Source organism: Anoplopoma fimbria, chromosome 3 (assembly GCF_027596085.1).
Source record: "Anoplopoma fimbria isolate UVic2021 breed Golden Eagle Sablefish chromosome 3, Afim_UVic_2022, whole genome shotgun sequence".
Taxonomy (NCBI): Eukaryota; Metazoa; Chordata; class Actinopteri; order Perciformes; family Anoplopomatidae; genus Anoplopoma; species Anoplopoma fimbria.
Genome location: NC_072451.1, coordinates 21,067,867 through 21,087,032, shown reverse-complemented (window position 1 = coordinate 21,087,032; position 19,166 = coordinate 21,067,867). Strand labels below are relative to the sequence as shown.

At 43.5% G+C, this 19,166-nt stretch overlaps 1 protein-coding gene across 4 annotated transcripts in view; it reads left to right on the top strand.

Moving 5' to 3' along the window:
• Positions 1–19,166, top strand: part of tnk2b (tyrosine kinase, non-receptor, 2b) — a 56,288-nt gene that overhangs the window by 21,526 nt on the left and 15,596 nt on the right. For 2 of the 4 annotated variants that reach the window (XM_054596380.1, XM_054596381.1), the window contains exons 3-5: positions 2,786–3,024; positions 14,763–14,940; positions 16,089–16,159. In XM_054596380.1, coding sequence (XP_054452355.1) covers positions 2,944–3,024; positions 14,763–14,940; positions 16,089–16,159 — 330 coding nt within the window. In that variant the 5' untranslated portion in view covers positions 2,786–2,943. Of the gene's footprint in view, positions 1–2,785; positions 3,025–11,241; positions 11,646–14,762; positions 14,941–16,088; positions 16,160–19,166 lie in introns of those variants that run through there. The other 2 variants (XM_054596382.1, XM_054596384.1) reach the window with 2 other exon arrangements.

Genomic DNA, 19,166 nt, shown 5'->3' with positions numbered 1-19,166 from the left:
ACGAGTAATATACAGTATACTACTGTTCTACTATGGACTGCTGCCGTACCATTCAGGAAAGTTCCTCACAGGTTGATAATGTAGTGTGCGTGTGCAGCGGCTCACCAAAAGTGAAGCGTATTTGTTGGCTGGTGGCTGCCTGTTAGTTTAGGCAGCCCTTCATTTGATAAGCGTCAGTGTTTACTGTGAGCAAAGCACACATTTTAAACTACAATATCACAGGCGATCATGTTCATTTCATTTGATTCATTTTCTATTAATTATTCGGCCCTACTTGATACTATGTGGGATGCCAGCTCTCTTTGGCAGTTGGACTGTTGGACTGCTGGACTGGGACATGCAGGTGTGATGAGTGTGTTGATACTGAATGGGAGTGTCGGACATTTTGGTTGCAATTGCTGGCAGTGCCCTCAAAATGAATGAATAAAATCAGCATTATCTCCTGTGATAAATTCAGAAATACAGGACTCTGTGTTGCTGTGTTTTGTGTCTGCATGCATGCACAGTGTTTCTCAGTTTAAATATTTGTTCAGAGATGTGTGTGTATGTGCCTTTTAGTGGAGGTGCGTGCATGTTTGTGTATTTACCGTGCGATATTGCGTGACAGCCAGAGGAGCAGACTCATCAACAGAACAGAGCAGAGCAGAGGAGAGGAGAGGAGGAGGAGGGGGAGGAGGAGGAGGAGGAGTGAGAGCAAAGAGCGAATGTAGCTCAGCGGGCTGCGAATAAGCGCCCTGAGGACATCAACAGGGCTGGAATGAAGTCAAAGAGAGAGAGAGAGAGAGAGAGATGGGGGGGGGAGAATAAAGGGGAGGTGGAGAATGAGTGGAGAGGCATAAATGAGATGAGAGGAGGGAACAGGAAAGTGTTTAGGATGGAAAGAGGGAAGGATAAAGAGTGACCGCTGGAAGAGAAGACGTATGAGTCATTTAGATGTGTAACAGATTCGCTCAATGGCCTCGGTGCTTTGACTGTTATGTTGCTAGTCACACTACAGCTTGGGAAAGACCAGGAGGCATACGCACACACACACACACACACACACACACACACACACACACACACACACACACACACACACGCACACGCACACACACATTGTTCTTTTATTCTATTTTACCCTGCATCCAGATGTCCACTCAGCAAGGATCCAGATGGCCTGGATACCCCGTCTATACTGGAGAGTTGCTTTTGGCGCAGACACACATACACACACACACACACACACACACACACACACACACACACACACACACACACACACACACACACACACACACACACACACACACACACAAAGCAGCATGGCCGTGTTTTTCTCCCCTTCAGAGGGAGGATTAACTCTCCTCATTAGGGCTCCCCCGCCTCTCGCCATCCACTCTCCTCCCCCCTCCCCTCTCAGCCTGGCTCGCCGTCATTGGATGCTTCTATCAGGACCACCGCTGACTGGATCACCGTTACTACAGGACACAGGAGAGCGGGGAGGAGGTGTGATGGGGTTGATGTTGCCACGGCAATAGAAAAAGGCGACCACTCACCAAATCATTGAGCCGGGGCTGATATGGGAAAAGAAAAAAAATCAAGTGGAGGGCTGCGGAAAGCGGGTTAGAGGGTGAGGGACTGAAAGGAGGAGAGGAGGCGAAAAACAATAACAACAACAGCGAGGGATTAGGCATTGACTGAGCAATCAGGAAGTCCATTTAGGACAAAGCAGCATAAAAAAAATCCTCCCAGACTTTAGCCGTGATCGTCAGAGCTGAACTGCCAGTTCGATTGGACAGCTGCTCAAGGTCTGTGTGGGAGAAAAGAGAAAAAAAAAGAGCACACAAAGGAAGGAGGAACAGGTGAAAAATGGTAAACAGCGCCTGTACGATCCCTCCCCTTCACTGCTGTGATAGTTCACTGCTGGCGATGAATGAGAGGAGGTAAGCTGGCCGCTGTGATGCCTGGGGCACAGAAATAGAGACCGAGAGAGAGAGAGCGAGAGAGAGAGAGGGACATTGCTGGATATGAAGAGCATGCGTCAGCACTAAAGCAGGGCGAGAGAGCAGTTGGAGAGAGAGAGAGAGAGTCAACAGAGATGAGCAAGGTGGAGAGCGAGGTAGACAGATAGATTGAGGGTTGAGGTGATTACCGTGGCGAGAGATGAGAACACAGAAATAGAGAGTGCTGGATTTGTCACCTCCAGTGCCACACCTCGGCTGCATCGTCCCAATGCTCCATCCTGACTGCAGCAGCGTCCACACATGGGATTCTCTGGTCTAGGAGGACAACAACGAGCAGTGAAGTGATCTGGAACAAACAGTGAAACACCTCGGATGCTCTCTGAAGATTTAAGCCACTGGCAGGTGAAAAAGGACAAACTGTACTGTCTTTTAAGGAAGAGGATTGTCTTCTGTTTTTTTTTCAGAAGAGGAAGAATCTCTGCCTGCCCACAACAATCAGAAATAAAGGACTTCGCTCATTCTGCATTAAGAATTATTGTCTGCTGCTGGCTAGAGGAATGCATCACTAAAAGCCATCCCCGTGAAGATTAACAGCTGAGTTTTTACAGGTTGGTCAGTCAGTGAACACGGACCTGTTATCACCGTGTGGACATGGGGAAGTCATTGTCCGGCCATTTTCAAGGAAAGCTGACTCAACCTAAATGAGGAAGAACATTGCGGGCATAAAGCGGCAGCACAACTGTCAAATGATTAGAAACATTGTGCTCGGTGATCTGAACTAATGCAGTGCTGTACTGTGAATGACATGCAGCTCACTGTACTTGTCTTCCTAATGACAGCACAGAAGACCTCAGAGCGGGCTGACTGACCGACCGACCGACCGACTGACTGACTGAGTGAGTGCGTCGGCTGCTCACTGGCTGGAGCGGTGGCTATCTGGGGATTTTGAGGACACGCAGCCCCGGGGCAGGTAGCGGACGGGAGTGGGAGCCCCACCATGGGGGAGACGGCAGAATACCAGAGGCTGCAGGAGACGTCAGAGTCTGACTACCAACGCCTGCCCAGCGATGACGAAGAGGTAGACCTCTACAGTTTCCTTCATCATAGTAGTGATCCAGCCACATAGCTTTAGACAAAACGTGGATGACAATTAGATATTTCACTTGGTATTATGGATCCTTTCGAGGGCAAATGAAAGGGTGTTAGATGATATGTGATGGGTGGGTGATGTGTTAGGCTTTGTTGTGGTGTTTTCCGAGGAAGGTGTAGTTCTCACTAAGCAGAATATTTGTTTTAAATTTAAATAATAGCAGTCGGCTGATCAGTAGATGGTTCTTAGCGCATGAATGTTTATCTTTTGTTGTAGAAAATGTGTATTTTTGTGGTGTTAACTTCTGCAACAGTGGTGCACATTTTATAGTGTGTGCAGATGTGAATTTGGATGTAAAACATTTGTGTGTGTGTGTGTGTGTGTGTGTGTGTGTGTTTTGTGTGTGTGTGTTGTGTGTGTGTGTGTGTGTGTGTGTGTGTGTGTGTGTGTGTGTGTGTGTGTGTGTGTAAAAAAAATATTTTGCAGGCAGCTGTTTTTGTGTGACATCAGGGATTTTCATGACATTTAGTCTGTTTTTTAATGTCAGTTGGCGTATTTATTGTGTTGTAAGGGGTTAGCACATGGTCTATTTCACAGGACACGTTTCGACATAACACTGTAGGAATAGAAATACTCAAATGAATGATGGCTGTTTTTACAGTTAGCTGCTTCAGTTTCAGGGTCCTGGTATTGTGCTTACTTGCACTGTCACACTGTCCTGACTTACTGAGACACTTAGATAGAACAGACCCAGTGTTAGTGTTATTAGTAACACCTGTGCTTTTCCTACCGTGACAAGAGTAAAATGTCTGCTTTGAAAAATATCCTATTAGTGTGTAAATATGATTCCGCATCATAGATCTCTATAACTAGCTGCACAGAACCAGCTCTTTTACACTCGTATGTCCCAGTTTCTCTCCTCAACCACCACATACTCACAATCACCACACAACGCACTTTTCACCCTCACTCAAGGCCAAACCCTGTGTGTGCTAGGGGTTGGCGAAATTAACTAGAATTTACAGCACAGCATATATCACAGCATATATTAGAGCAAATTTAAAAAAGAACGTGTTTATTGGCTCCAGATGAGAATTAAAATGAGCAGTAGACCTACATGTGTTAGGAGGTGTAGCCTGCCCCGTAATGTAAATGTATTGTGATTCATTCAGAGGTAGTAGCCTAGTAACAGCCATGCTGTTGTTATGAAGCCGCAGCAGTTCAGTGGCTGTGTGGCTGCTCCAACCTGTTAACATGGGCGGAGAAAAGAAAAGAAAGAGTTTCCGCTACGAACGTGACAGTGTGTTGTAACTCCCTCGTGTGTGCTGAAACCAAAAAGCGTGTGTGTTTATCACAGAAAAAACTTTTTTTTGTGCAATCCATGTCGTGGTCAAATGTGACACCGATGGCGGTGATGAAACCGGTATACTGCTCCCCCCTCCCCCCATCGCTGCAGAGTTATTGAATGCTGAACCATGGTCATTGAAGTCCTAGATGAGGTGCTGCTGGATGAGCTTGACGACATGCAAACTATGACATTTTATTACCTCCCACCTCCTTAAAGCCCCACATTCTTCCACAAACCCTGTGATGTACGGACAGGCCTCACTCTTCTTTTGGCTTGGATCGGGCCAACGCCATTGCCACTTAGCTGTCTGTATTCTTGCCTTTTTATTGGTAGCATACTGTTGGGAGGCAAACGGGGAAATGTGGCAAAGACGGAGAGGGGGGGGATTACATACAAAAAGGCTCCTGACTGGATTCAAAAAGTGCACATCACCACAGTGAATTAGCAAGGATGACATAAGCTTATTGTTGATATGCTTTATATCGTGCAATTTTGTGTACTGGTACTTGTATCAAAAACAGTTTTAAACAAGCCCAGCCCTGCTCTCAACTGTAGTGGGATTGACTTCAGCCCTCTTATGTATGTGTGGATGAATGTGTAGATCTGTGCAACAGTTTAAATATCACAAATGATGACTGTGTTTGGTGTTTAGGGTCCGTGTGCTAGTTTAGCAGAGTTGAGCCATCGGACGCTGCAGCTGTCCTGGTCGCTGAGGGCTGAATCAGATCACTCTATTTCTACAGCTGCAGCTTTGTGCTGAACACAGGGGTTTTCAAGTTTTGACACACACAGACCTAACACACTGCATGCAGCCACTTCTATCAGAAACTCAGAATTAAAGATAAGTAACGACATATGAACGGAGGCACTAAGAGAAGGAGAAGGAAGAAGAGAATGGAGAGAGCTCCTACATATACACATTGTTTTATCCCAGCAATCCCTTTATGTTTAATACAGATCTAGTTCTGATGTGCTTTGGAGCTTTAGGGGATTAGTGAGCTTTAACCAGAACTACGTTGTTGAGAATCTACTGTATTTTTGTAGATGGGAATGATTAATATCCTCCGTGCATCTCATTGTAGCACATACTGTGCTGAACATTTGGTTCACATGCTGTGGACTGTGTGTCTGTAGGAGGTCAACCATCTTTGACCAACATTTTCTCTCTAACACCCTCCTTTCCCCTCTTAACCAGCTTTAGGGGATCAAAGAAGAGATTGCTTAGGGTGGGGTGTATTTTGAGGGTGGAGGCGACGTTAGGAAGTATTAGTGGGGGGTTGTTGTGGTAGTCTGGCATTATGCATATTAGGCCACGCTACCGAAAGGGGCACATATGTTCAGTGTTCGCCTGGAAAGCAGTCTGTTTGTATCCAAATGTATTTCATTCCCACAGTCAGTTCTTCTCAACCTTCACACCCACCACCACATGACGCCTCTCCTCTCCTGACTGTGAATGATGGGGAGCTGTGAACGATGGAGGGATTTAAGGAGAACGTAAAAAGCCAGACTTTGAAAGAGGGTTACTATCTGTGAGATCAGCAATGACGCATCTCTGTCTGTCTGTGCATGCAGGCCTCCGTCAGAGGCATCGTCTGTGTGTGTGTTTGTGTGTGTGCGTTTTAATATTTTGCTTGCACAGTTGTAAGAGGGATTACTGTTGTTTGTTCTACTACTTCTTCACTCTGCTCTGACAGTTTTTGGCACCCGCCAACAAACCGCAGATTGATGTTTTGCCACCAAAAGGTTGCGACTTATTTCAGAAATGCACTGGCAGCGTGTCCGCCCGTATCCACTAAGCTATCTTAATTCCCAACACTGTACGTCAGTGTGAATCCAGCCGATGTGAGTGCATGCCTCTGCATGCCTGTGTCTGTGTACAGTGAGCATCATATTACAGAATCAAGCTTAATGTGTGTGTGTGTGCGTTGTAGTACTCGGACATAATGCAGACCTCACACAGCGCTTTGTTCTTTATAATCTTATTAGCCTGCAAGCCTCTAATTCGATGTCTAATTCATGATATTACAATCTTGGTCAGACGTTTAACTTGGCCTTGGCATCCTTTTCGTATTCCAGTTGAACAGCCTTCGACTCATACTACTGTGTGTGTTTTTGTGCACACGCATGAACGAGATGGAAAGAAAGAGAGAGAGAGAGGGGAGATGGAGATGGAGGCCGGATAGTAGCAGCTGGAGAGGCTGCAGTAGCTGCTTCATTGTTAGTGTGACGGACCAAGCAAGTCAGGCACAACTGAACACTGTTATTTACCCACATTTCTATGTCCATGAGAAACAAACCACTTATTTAACATATTCAACAATAAACAGGGCAAAATAATTCAATTCAATTTATTTCGTATAGCCCAAAATCACAAATTTGCCTCATAGGGCTTTACAATCCGTACACATACAACATCCTCTGTCCCAGGACCCTCACATCGGTACAGAGGAAACTCACCCCAAAAAAGGAAGAAACCTTAGGGAGAGCAAAAGAGAAGAAATCCCTCTCCCAGGATGGACAGAAGTGCAATAGACTTCATGTGTACAGAGGGAACAACATTAAATAATGCAGCTCTTGCTTGCTTTGTATGAACTGAGGTCCCCATCTTAAGTTCGATGCATGAACAACAAATACATTTACAGTTTTTAAGTCTTATCATGGTTTTGATCATTTCTGGGATATGGTGATGACATTGAACATGAGCTATCAGTTTTTTTTTATCACTCTGCTAACAGGATCATACCAGTATCAGGTTTCTAGTCGTCTTGACTCTTGAACATCTCAGCCACTCATTTTCATCGTTGCTCTTTGTTTCAGCGCATTGGTCTGTTTCTAACTAAAACAATAATTATTTTTTAACTAAAACAGAATTCAGACTATCAGCATAAAGTGACCCAAGATCATCCATTTAACCAACTGAATACTCAATCACAAGATTACTACCACCTAGTGGAGTCAAAGTGGAGCTGCAGGTCGACTGACTGACTGACCATTAATCGTATTGGTCTAATCTCCTTTGTGAGGAGGCAGCTCACGGCACTGTGGCACATTCCTTTCACAGATTTAAATCTGCTCTACATACACAACGCTGTCACACATTCAGCTCTCAACCTCACTCAACATACATCCCACATTTCGTGAACACACACGCCTGCTTAACAGAGAATGAGTTCTTTTATCTATTGGGTGTTCTTTCCAGAAAAGGTTTTGTTTTCACTACTTGCAATGCAGTAGTTCAAGAGTCAGTTACAGGATTTATGTCCAGCTGCTGATTTTTAGGAATGTGGGCTATTTGATATCATCTGTTTCATAGTCATGTTTCATGTGTAGTCATTTTCCTATTTGTCAGAGCAGTTAAGTTGATAAGTTATTTTTAAAGCAGATATCTTGTGGACTTCAGGGAATTGTCATGATATTAATGTTGTAACTCTCTCCGTAGAGGTGGGTTTCAAGGCCTTGCTAATGTGTGTGGTTGCAAAGGGCAAAAGAGGGCCTGTCCTCACACACTCTGTGTGCTTGCGTGAGGATTTAGAGCCAGATTCATGACATCACCTCACGTCTGAGTGACTGTGAATCTGATGAGACAACTGATGGCCGAGCGTGTCCAGGAGGCATCCACACATAAACCCTTGAAATATTGGACTGTGGAGCCAGCTAGCTCCCTCAGCTATTCATCCTAAAAGATTTGTGAAAGCACATGAAAAATCAAAGGCACTTAAGGGGCTGTGAACATTTAGGAGGCTTCCCAGCGCTGCAACAAACCGTACTGTATGTGAGGGAGTGTTCGAGCGCTGCAGCAGTATGTGTGAGGAGAGTGTTGTGATTTAACCGCACCACCCTTTCTTTGGGCCAGAAGAAATGCAAGTTCGATTTAGAAGCTCGATTTGACAAATAGAATACAGCGAAATAAAACAACTGCATCCAAATAACAAATTTAGGAATTAAAACAGAAGGAAGCACTGCTCTCTGACAGGTGCTCTACAGTATGTTGAGGCAGGTTGGCAATCACACAGAAGTTAAATATCTTCCCAGTTGGTAAATATTATAAGCAAGCAGGACATGGCAGTCCATCCTCTTTAAAGGTGATTGCTGTTCAGTCTAAAGGACTCCTCCAGCATCACACTACAGATCTCTGATGTAGATCTTTTGCCATGAGGGCTCCCTGGAATGCATTTGGACCTTATTTGGTCACTTGTTATATTTAATTGTTCACATATGGAACAATGGTGGTCTTTAAAGAAAACGTAGTGTCAACATGGGTTTACCTAGCCCATGCACATAAATAATGCATTTTGTCACTTAACAAGGAGAGCTCAGCCATTTTTTATCCTACTTAATTTTTTTGCCTTTTTTGCATGATTATCCCATAATCCTCATTTTTTCTGACCAAAGTTTAGTAAACTTTCAGCTAAAATAGACAAATTAATCTATGTTATTGACTGGTTGTATCATTAACACAACTAAATCAAATGTGTGCAATGTTTTTTTCATAAGATTACACCGCTTATGATCATATGACAGATATTCAGAGGAATACTAGACACAAATATTATTGTGCACCGAAGCTCTTTTCTGAATGGACTTCCCTCAGCTTGTTTCACAGTAAATCAGATAACAAACACTATACTGCTATTCTTGTTGTGAATGGAGACACAGAGACACAACCCAACACAGTGTATTCATTACCAAAATAGTACACAATACCACATCCTCTACCAATATGTCTACTGTACTGTCTTTAATTAAAGCCAGACATTTAATGATTACATCCCAACATTGTTGTTGTTTTCTCTTTCCTTGCCCTTCATTACTCTACCGTCTGCTCAACTCCCTTCCTTCCTCTAGTAAATAAGAAGCTTCCTAATTAAAAGCAGAGGAGAGTGGCGGTGAATGAGAGAGAGAGGGAGAACAGAAATATCCAAAGCCAAAAAGCGAGAGGCCCACTCAAATGCTGAAAAGGTTGATTAACTAGCAAAGGACAAAGAGAAACAAAGAGCAGAGAGAACAAAAAATATGTTCCAAAAGCAAAAGCTAAATAGTGTCTGGCAAGAGACAGAATGAGAAGGGGGCTCGCTGCTACTGAGGGTATGAAAAGCAGCTGGTAAGGGTTTGTTTATAGTCAGCAGAGGGGGAGAGAGATAACATTTTTGAAGGATTAGAGGCAGGAAATAAAAGGCAGCACCAAATAAAGAAGAAAATGCAACGGGTTGGCCAGACCCTGGAGAGGGAGGGACGGAGGGAGGGAGGGGAGGCTGAGAGAGGGAAGCAGAGGGGATTAAAGAAGGGGTGAGGGATAGGGAGAAGAAGGGTGAGGTTAGGACTTTTATGCTGCAGTGGTAAACGAGAGAATAGACGTCACTGAGACAAGGGGGGAGATCAGCTGACTGACGTTAGGCGGCCTGGGCAGGTCTTGTCAAGATAATTGGTATTTATTTTGTGCTGTAACTTAAAGTACTGGTCACCCACTGACAGACATCTGCTGCTTCTGTGACTTCACCAGTTAGCAAATAGTCTAATCTGTTTGTACTACTGTAGACTGATTTAGTGTTGTTTATACAGAAGATAAGTGGTTTTAGTCTGCTGCTCCTGTGCCCTAATGGTTTGCAAGCCAACACGCTTTTTAGGTCGAAAATGACACATAAGTACTTTAAAGATCTACTGATTATCTTGTCCATTAACTGATTAATCGTTGAGTCTTTATAATGTCAGGAATTAGTTAAAAAAATGCTGTTATACTTTTCTAAACCCCAAGTTGATGTCTTCAAGTACCTTGTTATGTCAGTACAAATCCCCCAAATTATTATTATGTTAGCTCCAGAGTGTGTACAACAAGAGTGTCACAGGTTCACTCAAAACTAGTCGTTTCATTGACAATCAATCTGAAAAAGTCAAACTGAACAGGCAGGGATTTGAGAAGAGATCGAGCATTGGAGAAGGGGAAGAAGTGGTTGTTCGTGTGTGTGTGTGTGTGTGTGTGTGTGTGTGTGTGTGTGTGTGTGTGTGTGTGTGTGTGTGTGTGTGTGTGTGTGTGTGTGTGTGTGTGTGTGTGTGTGTGTGTGTGTGTGTGTGTGTGTGAGTGTCTTTGGGCGGGTTGCATCACAGGAAACACACTCTCCATCCCGCAGTTGAATGTGACCCTTTGGCCCCGGATCAAATGCTCCTCCGGGTTGAATACCATGAAGCCTCTGTCCTCTGCACCACGCACACTGCTCTGCGCTGCACGGACCGTCTGACTGACTGCAGGAGGGAAAGGGGGGGGGGGAGGAGGAGGACAGAGAGATAGGGTGAGGGAGTAGAGCAGGAAAACATACTGCAGGAAGAGGTAGGAAAAGGGGTACATAGTGGGGGGGGAGCGGTAGAAGAAGGGAAGAGATAACAACAGAGTGAAGATCAAATCAGAGGAAAAATATGATGTAAACACTCAACATACAGCACCATCACGCATGACCGTTAAAGACACACACGTCTTAAAATGTGAAACCAGAGACAGTCACTCGCTGTGGCTCTCACATCCCGACTGGCAAGCAACTCAATCGGGAAAAAGTCGCTCCTATTTTTAGCCCCACGCTCGATAGAGGGATGGAAAAGCAAACAGACAGTAGCTGCACGCGCAAAGACAGTGAGCGAGAGGAAGAGAGAGAGACAGTCTGTGTGTGTGTGTGTGTGTGTGAGAAAGAGAGAGGGAGTGAAAGGAAGGGAGGAAGGAGGAGTGACTTATTTGTGAAGTCCTGCAAGTTCGGATCACTGGCTCTCTGCTGTCTGAGGAGGACACATGTCTGGACTGAGCACAGGGCAAAGCTGAGAGCTGAGCCACAAACAGCAGCTCTTATTCACTCTGCAGCCTTTTTAGCTGATGTTCTTTGCACACTGAAAAGGCTGCATGGATGCCTCTTGACTTCTTATTGGAGCTGGAGCTGAAGCTAAAGAAGGGGCTTACTGGACGATTGCCCCGCCATGGAATGTGGCAGATCTGCGTACAGGATCTTAGGAGGTTTTTCTTCCCCCTCTCATGTTTGGAGCTGCGGGTCTGGATCTGAGGAGCGTGTGCGCTACCTAGAATTCCCTCAAGAGACTGGGACCTTCAAACTGCGGGGGTCTGTGGGTCTGGTAATGGTTTAAGAGACCAGCAGCCACCTCCGGCCATTCAAACGCACGCACACTTTTTCCACCTTCACACATCCAGACGAAGGAATTCAGGATGCGACGCTTTGACAAGCTGAAAAAGTCGTTCCCCTTCCTGGCACACTTTCACGTATATCGAGTAAGTCTGGTGTCATGTGGTCTACACAGATGTTTGATTTAAGCGTTTGTATTATATATATGGTGGGGGTCAGTGGTGTGTGTGTGTGTGTGTGTGTGTGTGTGTGTGTGTGTGTGTGTGTGTGTGTGTGTGTGTGTGTGTGTGTGTGTGTGTGTGGACTCTACAGCTGGACTGAGGCCGTCCCCTGAGAGGGTTGTTGTTATTGCAGCAGGATGTTACAGCAGAGCAGATCTGATACAGGACATGACTTTGGCCAGGAGATGTGTGTTTGTGTGTGAGCGTGCATTTCTCCACTACCATGAGGAATGAGTTCAGGCCGGAGGCATTTTCTCAGCACGGACATCATGTTGTTTTTCTGCGTCTGAATTCCTGCGTCCCTCTCTCCCCTCTCTCTGTTTCATACTTGTTGTTTATGTCACTTTATTTTTTACTTTTCATTTGAAACTGGAAACCAAATGGGCTATGTTCTTTATTTTTTTAACATTTCATGTTCCTTTTAAAACAATAGAAGGAAAGGTGGAGAATTTACACTTTTTAGAGCCCTAATACTGGACTTCTGGCTCTGGTTGTAATTACTAAAACGTAGCATTCCTCCTGCTAACCTCACATCTCGTAAATGTGCATCTTCCTGTTCATCCCACTAAATGAGCAGAAAAGATAAGCAATTCAAGATCCTTTACATATGACAACACAACAAAGGAAGGAAGACCAGTCCAGTTCACCTTTTTCTTCCTCTCAAAATTATTCTTGATCGTGTGAGTTGGTGACAACATATGTCCTTTGTCAGATTAGACACAACCCATTTTACCACCTCTATAAGTGAAAGTGATTTCTGTGCCGCACCTGTCTCCAAGAACTGTCAAACATAATACCGTGTTAAATGGGTTTCGTAAATTGGTTAGCAAGTTGACAGAGAAATATGATATGAGGCCTTAGGCAACTTGATTTTGACCCCTCATGCCTTAAATATGACACTGTGATGGAAAGAGGCCCAAGAGGAAGCTGACTTGCGTCTTTGGCACCGTCCAGTGAAATAACACTTACATGTTGACTGCCAGGGTCGATCACACATGGGGCTGCATGTGGAGGATTAAGTGAGTAATAGTTCATAGTATGTGCCCCATATATTAATATGTTGTGCTTTTTGCCACAAAAAAATTCTGCCTTGGATACAAGCGAAAAAAGGTGGTTTGTTGAAATGTTGTCAGGGCAAAATTTTGCTTTAAACACTCAACAGCGTGATCAGTTGATCAAATAAACAAGCTACATGGTGGAAGAGCATTTTGGCAAGTTTTAGCACCGTAGTGGACGGGCCAAACAGACCGCTGTATCGTCTTTCTCAGAGGAAGGGGTCAGGCATGATGCGAGAGAGATGGATTCAAATGTCTGCAGCTGCAGTTAATCCTAAAGCCACAGGCACTGCAGGCATTCAGTGCAGCCTGCATCTCTATAAAGTGGATCTGGCAGGTTATAATATTATATTGGGATAAGTTAATAACAGACTTGTTGTACCTGCTTCACGCAAATCAGAGGATTCCTCCTCAAGCGACCATCACAGACTATTTTCTGTTGACCTGTTAAAGTGGACAGAGCCTCCTGCCAAAGCTGCATGTTTAGGGATTTCTAAAGAGATATCAGCTGACCCAGTTGTTATGTGCATTGCAATGAATTTGTATCATGATACAGACATCTGGCTTAACCATTGGGGATTGAGCCCTCCCAGCAGATCTGTCTCAGTCGGACCTTGCATCAAAAATTCATGGAAAATACAGGACCACTCACTTTCCATTGAAAAAGGCACATTAGATATATATATTTTCAGTGTTTTGGGGATGGTCACATCATGGCAACTTTTATGGCCCAACGTTAGGTATGTACTCCTCAGGTCACATTCATAAAGCAATAGGAAGTGACCTCTAACTAGGCCCCTTAAGAAGTTTAGATGACAGAAAGGAAGCTGTGACCTCTGACACTTTCCTCTGGACCTTGTAACCTTGGCTCAGCGAGCACAGGAAGTTCCTCATTCACAGGGTCTAATTACTCTAGTGGATTGACCCGTACGACCCAGCGCATCCACCAGAAAGGTCTCCCTGTCAATCTCTGCAGATTAGGAATGTTTGTCATTTTTTTGTGTTTATTAGGTCTGTTCCTTTCCCCATTGAGACTGGGAATAATACTCTGGACCAGTGTGAGCAAGGGTAATGGAGGAGTAGATGAGCTTTTTTAGTGGTTCATCTTCAAAGTTCTTCACGCCTTTACTCTCTATTTAATTCCTTCATATTGATTTATAGTGATATGAAGAAGCACAACAGGATTTAAGACGAGTTTCAGCTTTGTGTTGTGCTAGTTTCAGCTTGTCACTTAAAGTAGACAGTGATTGATGATGTGTTAAACTGTGGTGTTGTGTTTTGACATTGAAGATGTATGGTCTGGCTCAGTGTCTTATGGAGGGGAATAGAACAGTATATATTTTGTGGTTTAGATTTTTTAGGAGCCTCCCATTTGTCTTCAGTGACACTTATGGACACCATATGTGCAACATTCATCTCATGTATTTCTGTCTTTCATACGACTGTGATGTTTGCACACCGTCTACAGTAGGGCTGCCTTAACTGCTACCTTCTGTTTCCAGAGTAGCTATTAATCTATTTTGATTCTGTTAGCATATTTTGAAGACAATAAATTGCTGACAGTGTGGTATATTAACACTACAATGACACAAGATCTGAAATCAATGTCTATTTGATACTTTTAAAGTAAAATGAGTCAGTTTTGTTCCACTGACAAGCAGCTAATGCCACATCCATGTCCTTGTTTTTGGGATGTCAATTTGGGCAACCCAATCTGCAGTGCGTAAGGTTGTGTTCCCGAATGTGTGTGTTTATTTTGAGTCTAAGTGTTAAGAAAGTATTTCAGTGTGCTGTAAACAATTACTGGAGATCACACAATAGATCTGAGCTCAGTTCCTCTCCCTTTTCTTTACAGAAAATAATGGTTTGATTGTTGCTCAGAGACTTTTCATCCCGTCGTGTTTTGTAGCTTTGAGACCAAGCATTCAGAAAACTGTTGAATGAATATTGAACTCAGTTCCCTGTATTCTTTGTGTGTGTTTTGCAGAAACTGGGCAGTAGCATGCAGTGTGAGGAAGGCACAGAATGGCTGCTGGAGCTGCTGATGGAGGTGCAGTTGCAGCAGTACTTCCTGCGGATCCGAGATGACCTTAACGTCACGCGGCTGTCACACTTTGACTACGTCAAGAACGAAGACCTGGAGAAGATTGGCATGGGTCGACCTGGTGAGAAACTATGTGCTTGTTTGTGTGTGTGTGTGTGTGTGTTGTTGTTTTCACAGTATGTGTTTTTGAACATTTGTGTTTAGTTTAACCAAAGGCCAAATGCTAACTCAGTTTTGCTGGGAAACTGTAAATAGTCACGTTTAAGACAACATCACATAAAACTTAATAAATGTGAGCAGTGGTAGCTTTTTGGTTCAGTACCTGATTGGGCTGGAAAACTCCCTGGTAGACTTATAAATCTGAGTATATTGTAATATTGTCCACAACTCAAGGCCTTATTAGACTATCACCTTTTTATTTCTAAACATAGCTTCCTCAATTATTACATCTATTATCCTAGAATATAACTTTTGTCTGCGGTAATGGCAGTGTGTCATTTGGCTCACCCTCAGCATAGCTAGAGCTAATCCTCCATTACTAACATTCCTAATATCATTTAAAAGTCACAACTAGTGATTAGGCACCATAGGAACGGACACTTAAGTGCCAAGTCTTTTATGTGTGAGGTGTGTGTGTGTGTGTGTGTGTGTGTGTGTGTGTGTGTGTGTGTGTGTGTGTGTGTGTGTGTGTGTGTGTGTGTGTGTGTGTGTGTGTGTGTGTGTGTGTGTGTGTGTGTGTGAAGAGGATGTTCTAAATCTAGTTAATGAGGCCCTCAAGGCGTTGGGTAACAAGTCGCTTAAGACCAATTACTCCCGATTTCTGCTGCGCGTATATTAATACATCTTTTCCTCCTCTCATCTCACTGTAATCTAAACTATCAACCTTCTTCTGTCTTGTACTTGCTTTATCTCTAATCTCTTCTAACATATAGTATGGGTGTATGGGTGTTCTTCCCCTTCTCCAATGCTCGATCTCTCCATATTTTCTCCGCCCCTCTCATCACCTTTGTGTCTTTCCTTTTTCCCCTTTATATCAAAGTTGGTTGTTTAATCTATCGTTTATTTTGTCCTGCTCTGAGTTGTCTTTCAATTAAGTGAGATGGTGTGGAAATCAATATACTATTTCTTCTGTTTCTCAAATCTGTATGGTTCCTCTTGGTCTTCTTGATGTTAGAAGACCCAGAGAAGTAGAAGAAGAATCTGCACTCTTAACCCTTTTGTGTTGACCGCTGACCATCACTGCATTTCTCTTTTATTCATTTCATTAAGGACAGAGACGACTGTGGGAGGCTGTGAAAAGAAGGAAAGCCATGTGCAAGCGAAAATCCTGGATGAGCAAGGTGACAGACATTGACAGGCACAACACACACACACACACACACACACACACACACACACACACACACACACACACACACACACACACACACACACACACACACACACACACACACACACAGGACTCATTTATTATTGTACATGGTGTGCTTGACATACATTGTGTCGCCATGTTGGCGTCTGTCTGTCTGTCTGTCTGTCTGTCTGTCTGTCTGTCTGTCTGTCTGTCTGTCTGTCAAAGTGTGGACATATTTACATGCATGAACAATACATGACAGAAACTTTCCCCCCGTACAGATGATATGATCACATTTCACAACCTTGACAAATTATTTTTGTGTTTTTATTTGAAGACCAGTATATTAACATAGGCATGGTATATTTATTTGTAAAGCACATTTCATACTCGAAGGCTGTTCAACATGCTTCACTTAACATAGACATATCTACTGAAATGCAGCCTTTGCTAGCTGTCAGTTTGATGCCAGTCTGATGCCAGTCTGCGGATTCAGTGCTTCTGTTGTGTTGAATTAGGACAAAAAAAATCGTATTTCTAGCAACGAAAGATTTGACTGGTGGTGGTGGTAGTACAGTGTGAATGGCAGAGCGTTTAAGTGTTTTGTCACTTCTCAAATTTAATAAGCTGGATGCACACACAGACACAATGTTTTGTACTCAACCTTAACTTATAAAAATTCAACAGTTTTAATAGTTCTGATTATGCAGCGCGGTGGTTGTGTTTAGAACGAATGGTCACATATTGTTAAAATAATGTCAAGGTGTTGCTTGTGTGTGCGTGTGACAAAAGTTTCAGGCTTTACTTAACCCATCTAGGCAATTTGTTCTGTTACTTCCACACCATACTGTATATGTGTGAAGGTCTTTGGTTATGACGCAATTAGTTCTATGACTTAAAAAAAAGAAGAAAAAACACAGATGGAATGCATGCACAGGGAGAGCAAGACAGCCTGACCCTTCCCGTGAGGATGAGCATGTCCACATACAGACACACGCACACGCACACGCACACAAGTCAAGTCACAAGAGTTAGTGACACACAGATTGAGAGCGTTCAGCAGTCACAGAAACGTTGTCTCATGAAGCTTAAAGAGACAGAACCACTTCTGACTATTACTTTTTCACTCTCTTTAAATAAAGGATTCACATTAAAAGATGGCATATATATATAGATATATATAGATATATATATATCTATATATCAAATAATAGTGGAACAGAAATTCCTATTAGTATTGGGGGCAAACCAGAGTAGAGTTCATGAGTACAATTTAACAACGTAATGCTTCATCCACATGCTCTTGTCACAGCGTAGGAGAGTGCATTGCTATTTCCAGACAAGAGACAACTTTGCTCGGTTTACTTAACAAATGTAGCATTAAAACATGGCGAAATTAGCAAACTGTCCACTAGTTTGCTAGCCTGCTCAATCCCAAATGCTTTAATGCTACACTGATTACAGAAAATGACTCCAGCAGCAGGCTGGTGGACAGTGGCAGCGCTGGGTCTAACAGTCCCTCCGCCTCACTTCCATGCCAGTCCGGAGTAGGATCAGCTAACACTCAGCTAACACGCTTGCCATCCATCTCTGGAGCTGTTTCCGTTCTTGTCCCGACAAGCTTTGACACTTTATGGCCTCACTGACGTGTGTCGACACCATAACTTACAAACAATTGCCATTTTTTTCTTTTGTACAAGTCAAATGGAAAACAGTTCAATGTCTTTTCTACTCCTAGTCTTTTTCTAAGAGGGATACCTTATACACAAGCTCATACAATATATGATACACCTACACTGCATACTCTCTCAAGGCTAGAGGGGAAACGAAGTGTGAAGGAATACTGGGCAGTCGTTGCAAGTACTCTGTGTGTGTGTGTGTGTGTGTGTGTGTGTGTGTGTGTGTGTGTGTGTGTGTGTGTGTGTGTGTGTGTGTGTGTGTGTGTGTGTGTGTGTGTGTGTGTGTGTGTGTGTGTGTGTGTGTGTGTGTGTGTGTGTGCTGTTCTCAGTGGAAGTCTCGGTGCCCAGAGGACATGGTGCTTGCCTTCTATAATTACACCTGTCTGTTTTCGCCTCTGGCACCATCCTCAGCTAGAGTAATCTGCTTCCTCAGCCCCCTGTGTGTGAGCGTGTGTGTGTGTGTGTGTGTGTGTGTGTGTGTGTGTGTGTGTGTGTGTGTGTGTGTGTGTGTGTGTGTGTGTGTGTGTGTGTGTGTGTGTGTGTGTGTGTGTGTGTGTGTGTGTGTGTGTGTGTGTGTGTGTGTGTGTGTGTGTGTGTTTGCCGTGCTGCCATGCTTAGAATCTTTTGAATGTCGAGCCTCCTATTTGAAACCCACTCACCACACAGTGACCACAAAGATGTGGTGTTTTTAAAAAGGCTTGCAGCATTATGTCATGTCTAGTCCAGTGTGGATGTGAAACCACACACCGCTTGCTACTGTTTATATCTGGCCAGTCTAATATGTTTTGGCACCGGGGATTCATTGACACCTCTTTTTCACCACCCTCAATACCATTTCTGAGTACTGACCCTTGATTAACAGCCAGTAATTTGTATCACAGATTTGTATCATTCACTTAATTAGCATGAAACAACGCTGACATTCATTTATTGCTTTAGATTCAAGATTGCTTTACCTTTGAGAAAGACATGCCTATGTGATATGTTACATGTTAATTTGGGTTAGATATAACTGTTAAAGAAAATATTTAATTATTTGACCTGTATTGTTATTTGATATATAGCTTGATATTGTTTCCTCTGGGTATGACAGCAGTACTAGTTTCTGTGCATTCCTATTTTGGTCTTAGTTAGGGCCTCTAAACAGAGGTCTCCCTTAACTGCTCTGCACAGCACACACATTGTATGGTTCAAATTTAGGGGAATGAAAAACTCACACAAACACACAAACATGTACATTCAGGTCACCTAATCTAATAGTGCTTCTTAATGAGTACTTCCTAACAGCTAAGTAATTCCTGCTGTGTTGTCAGC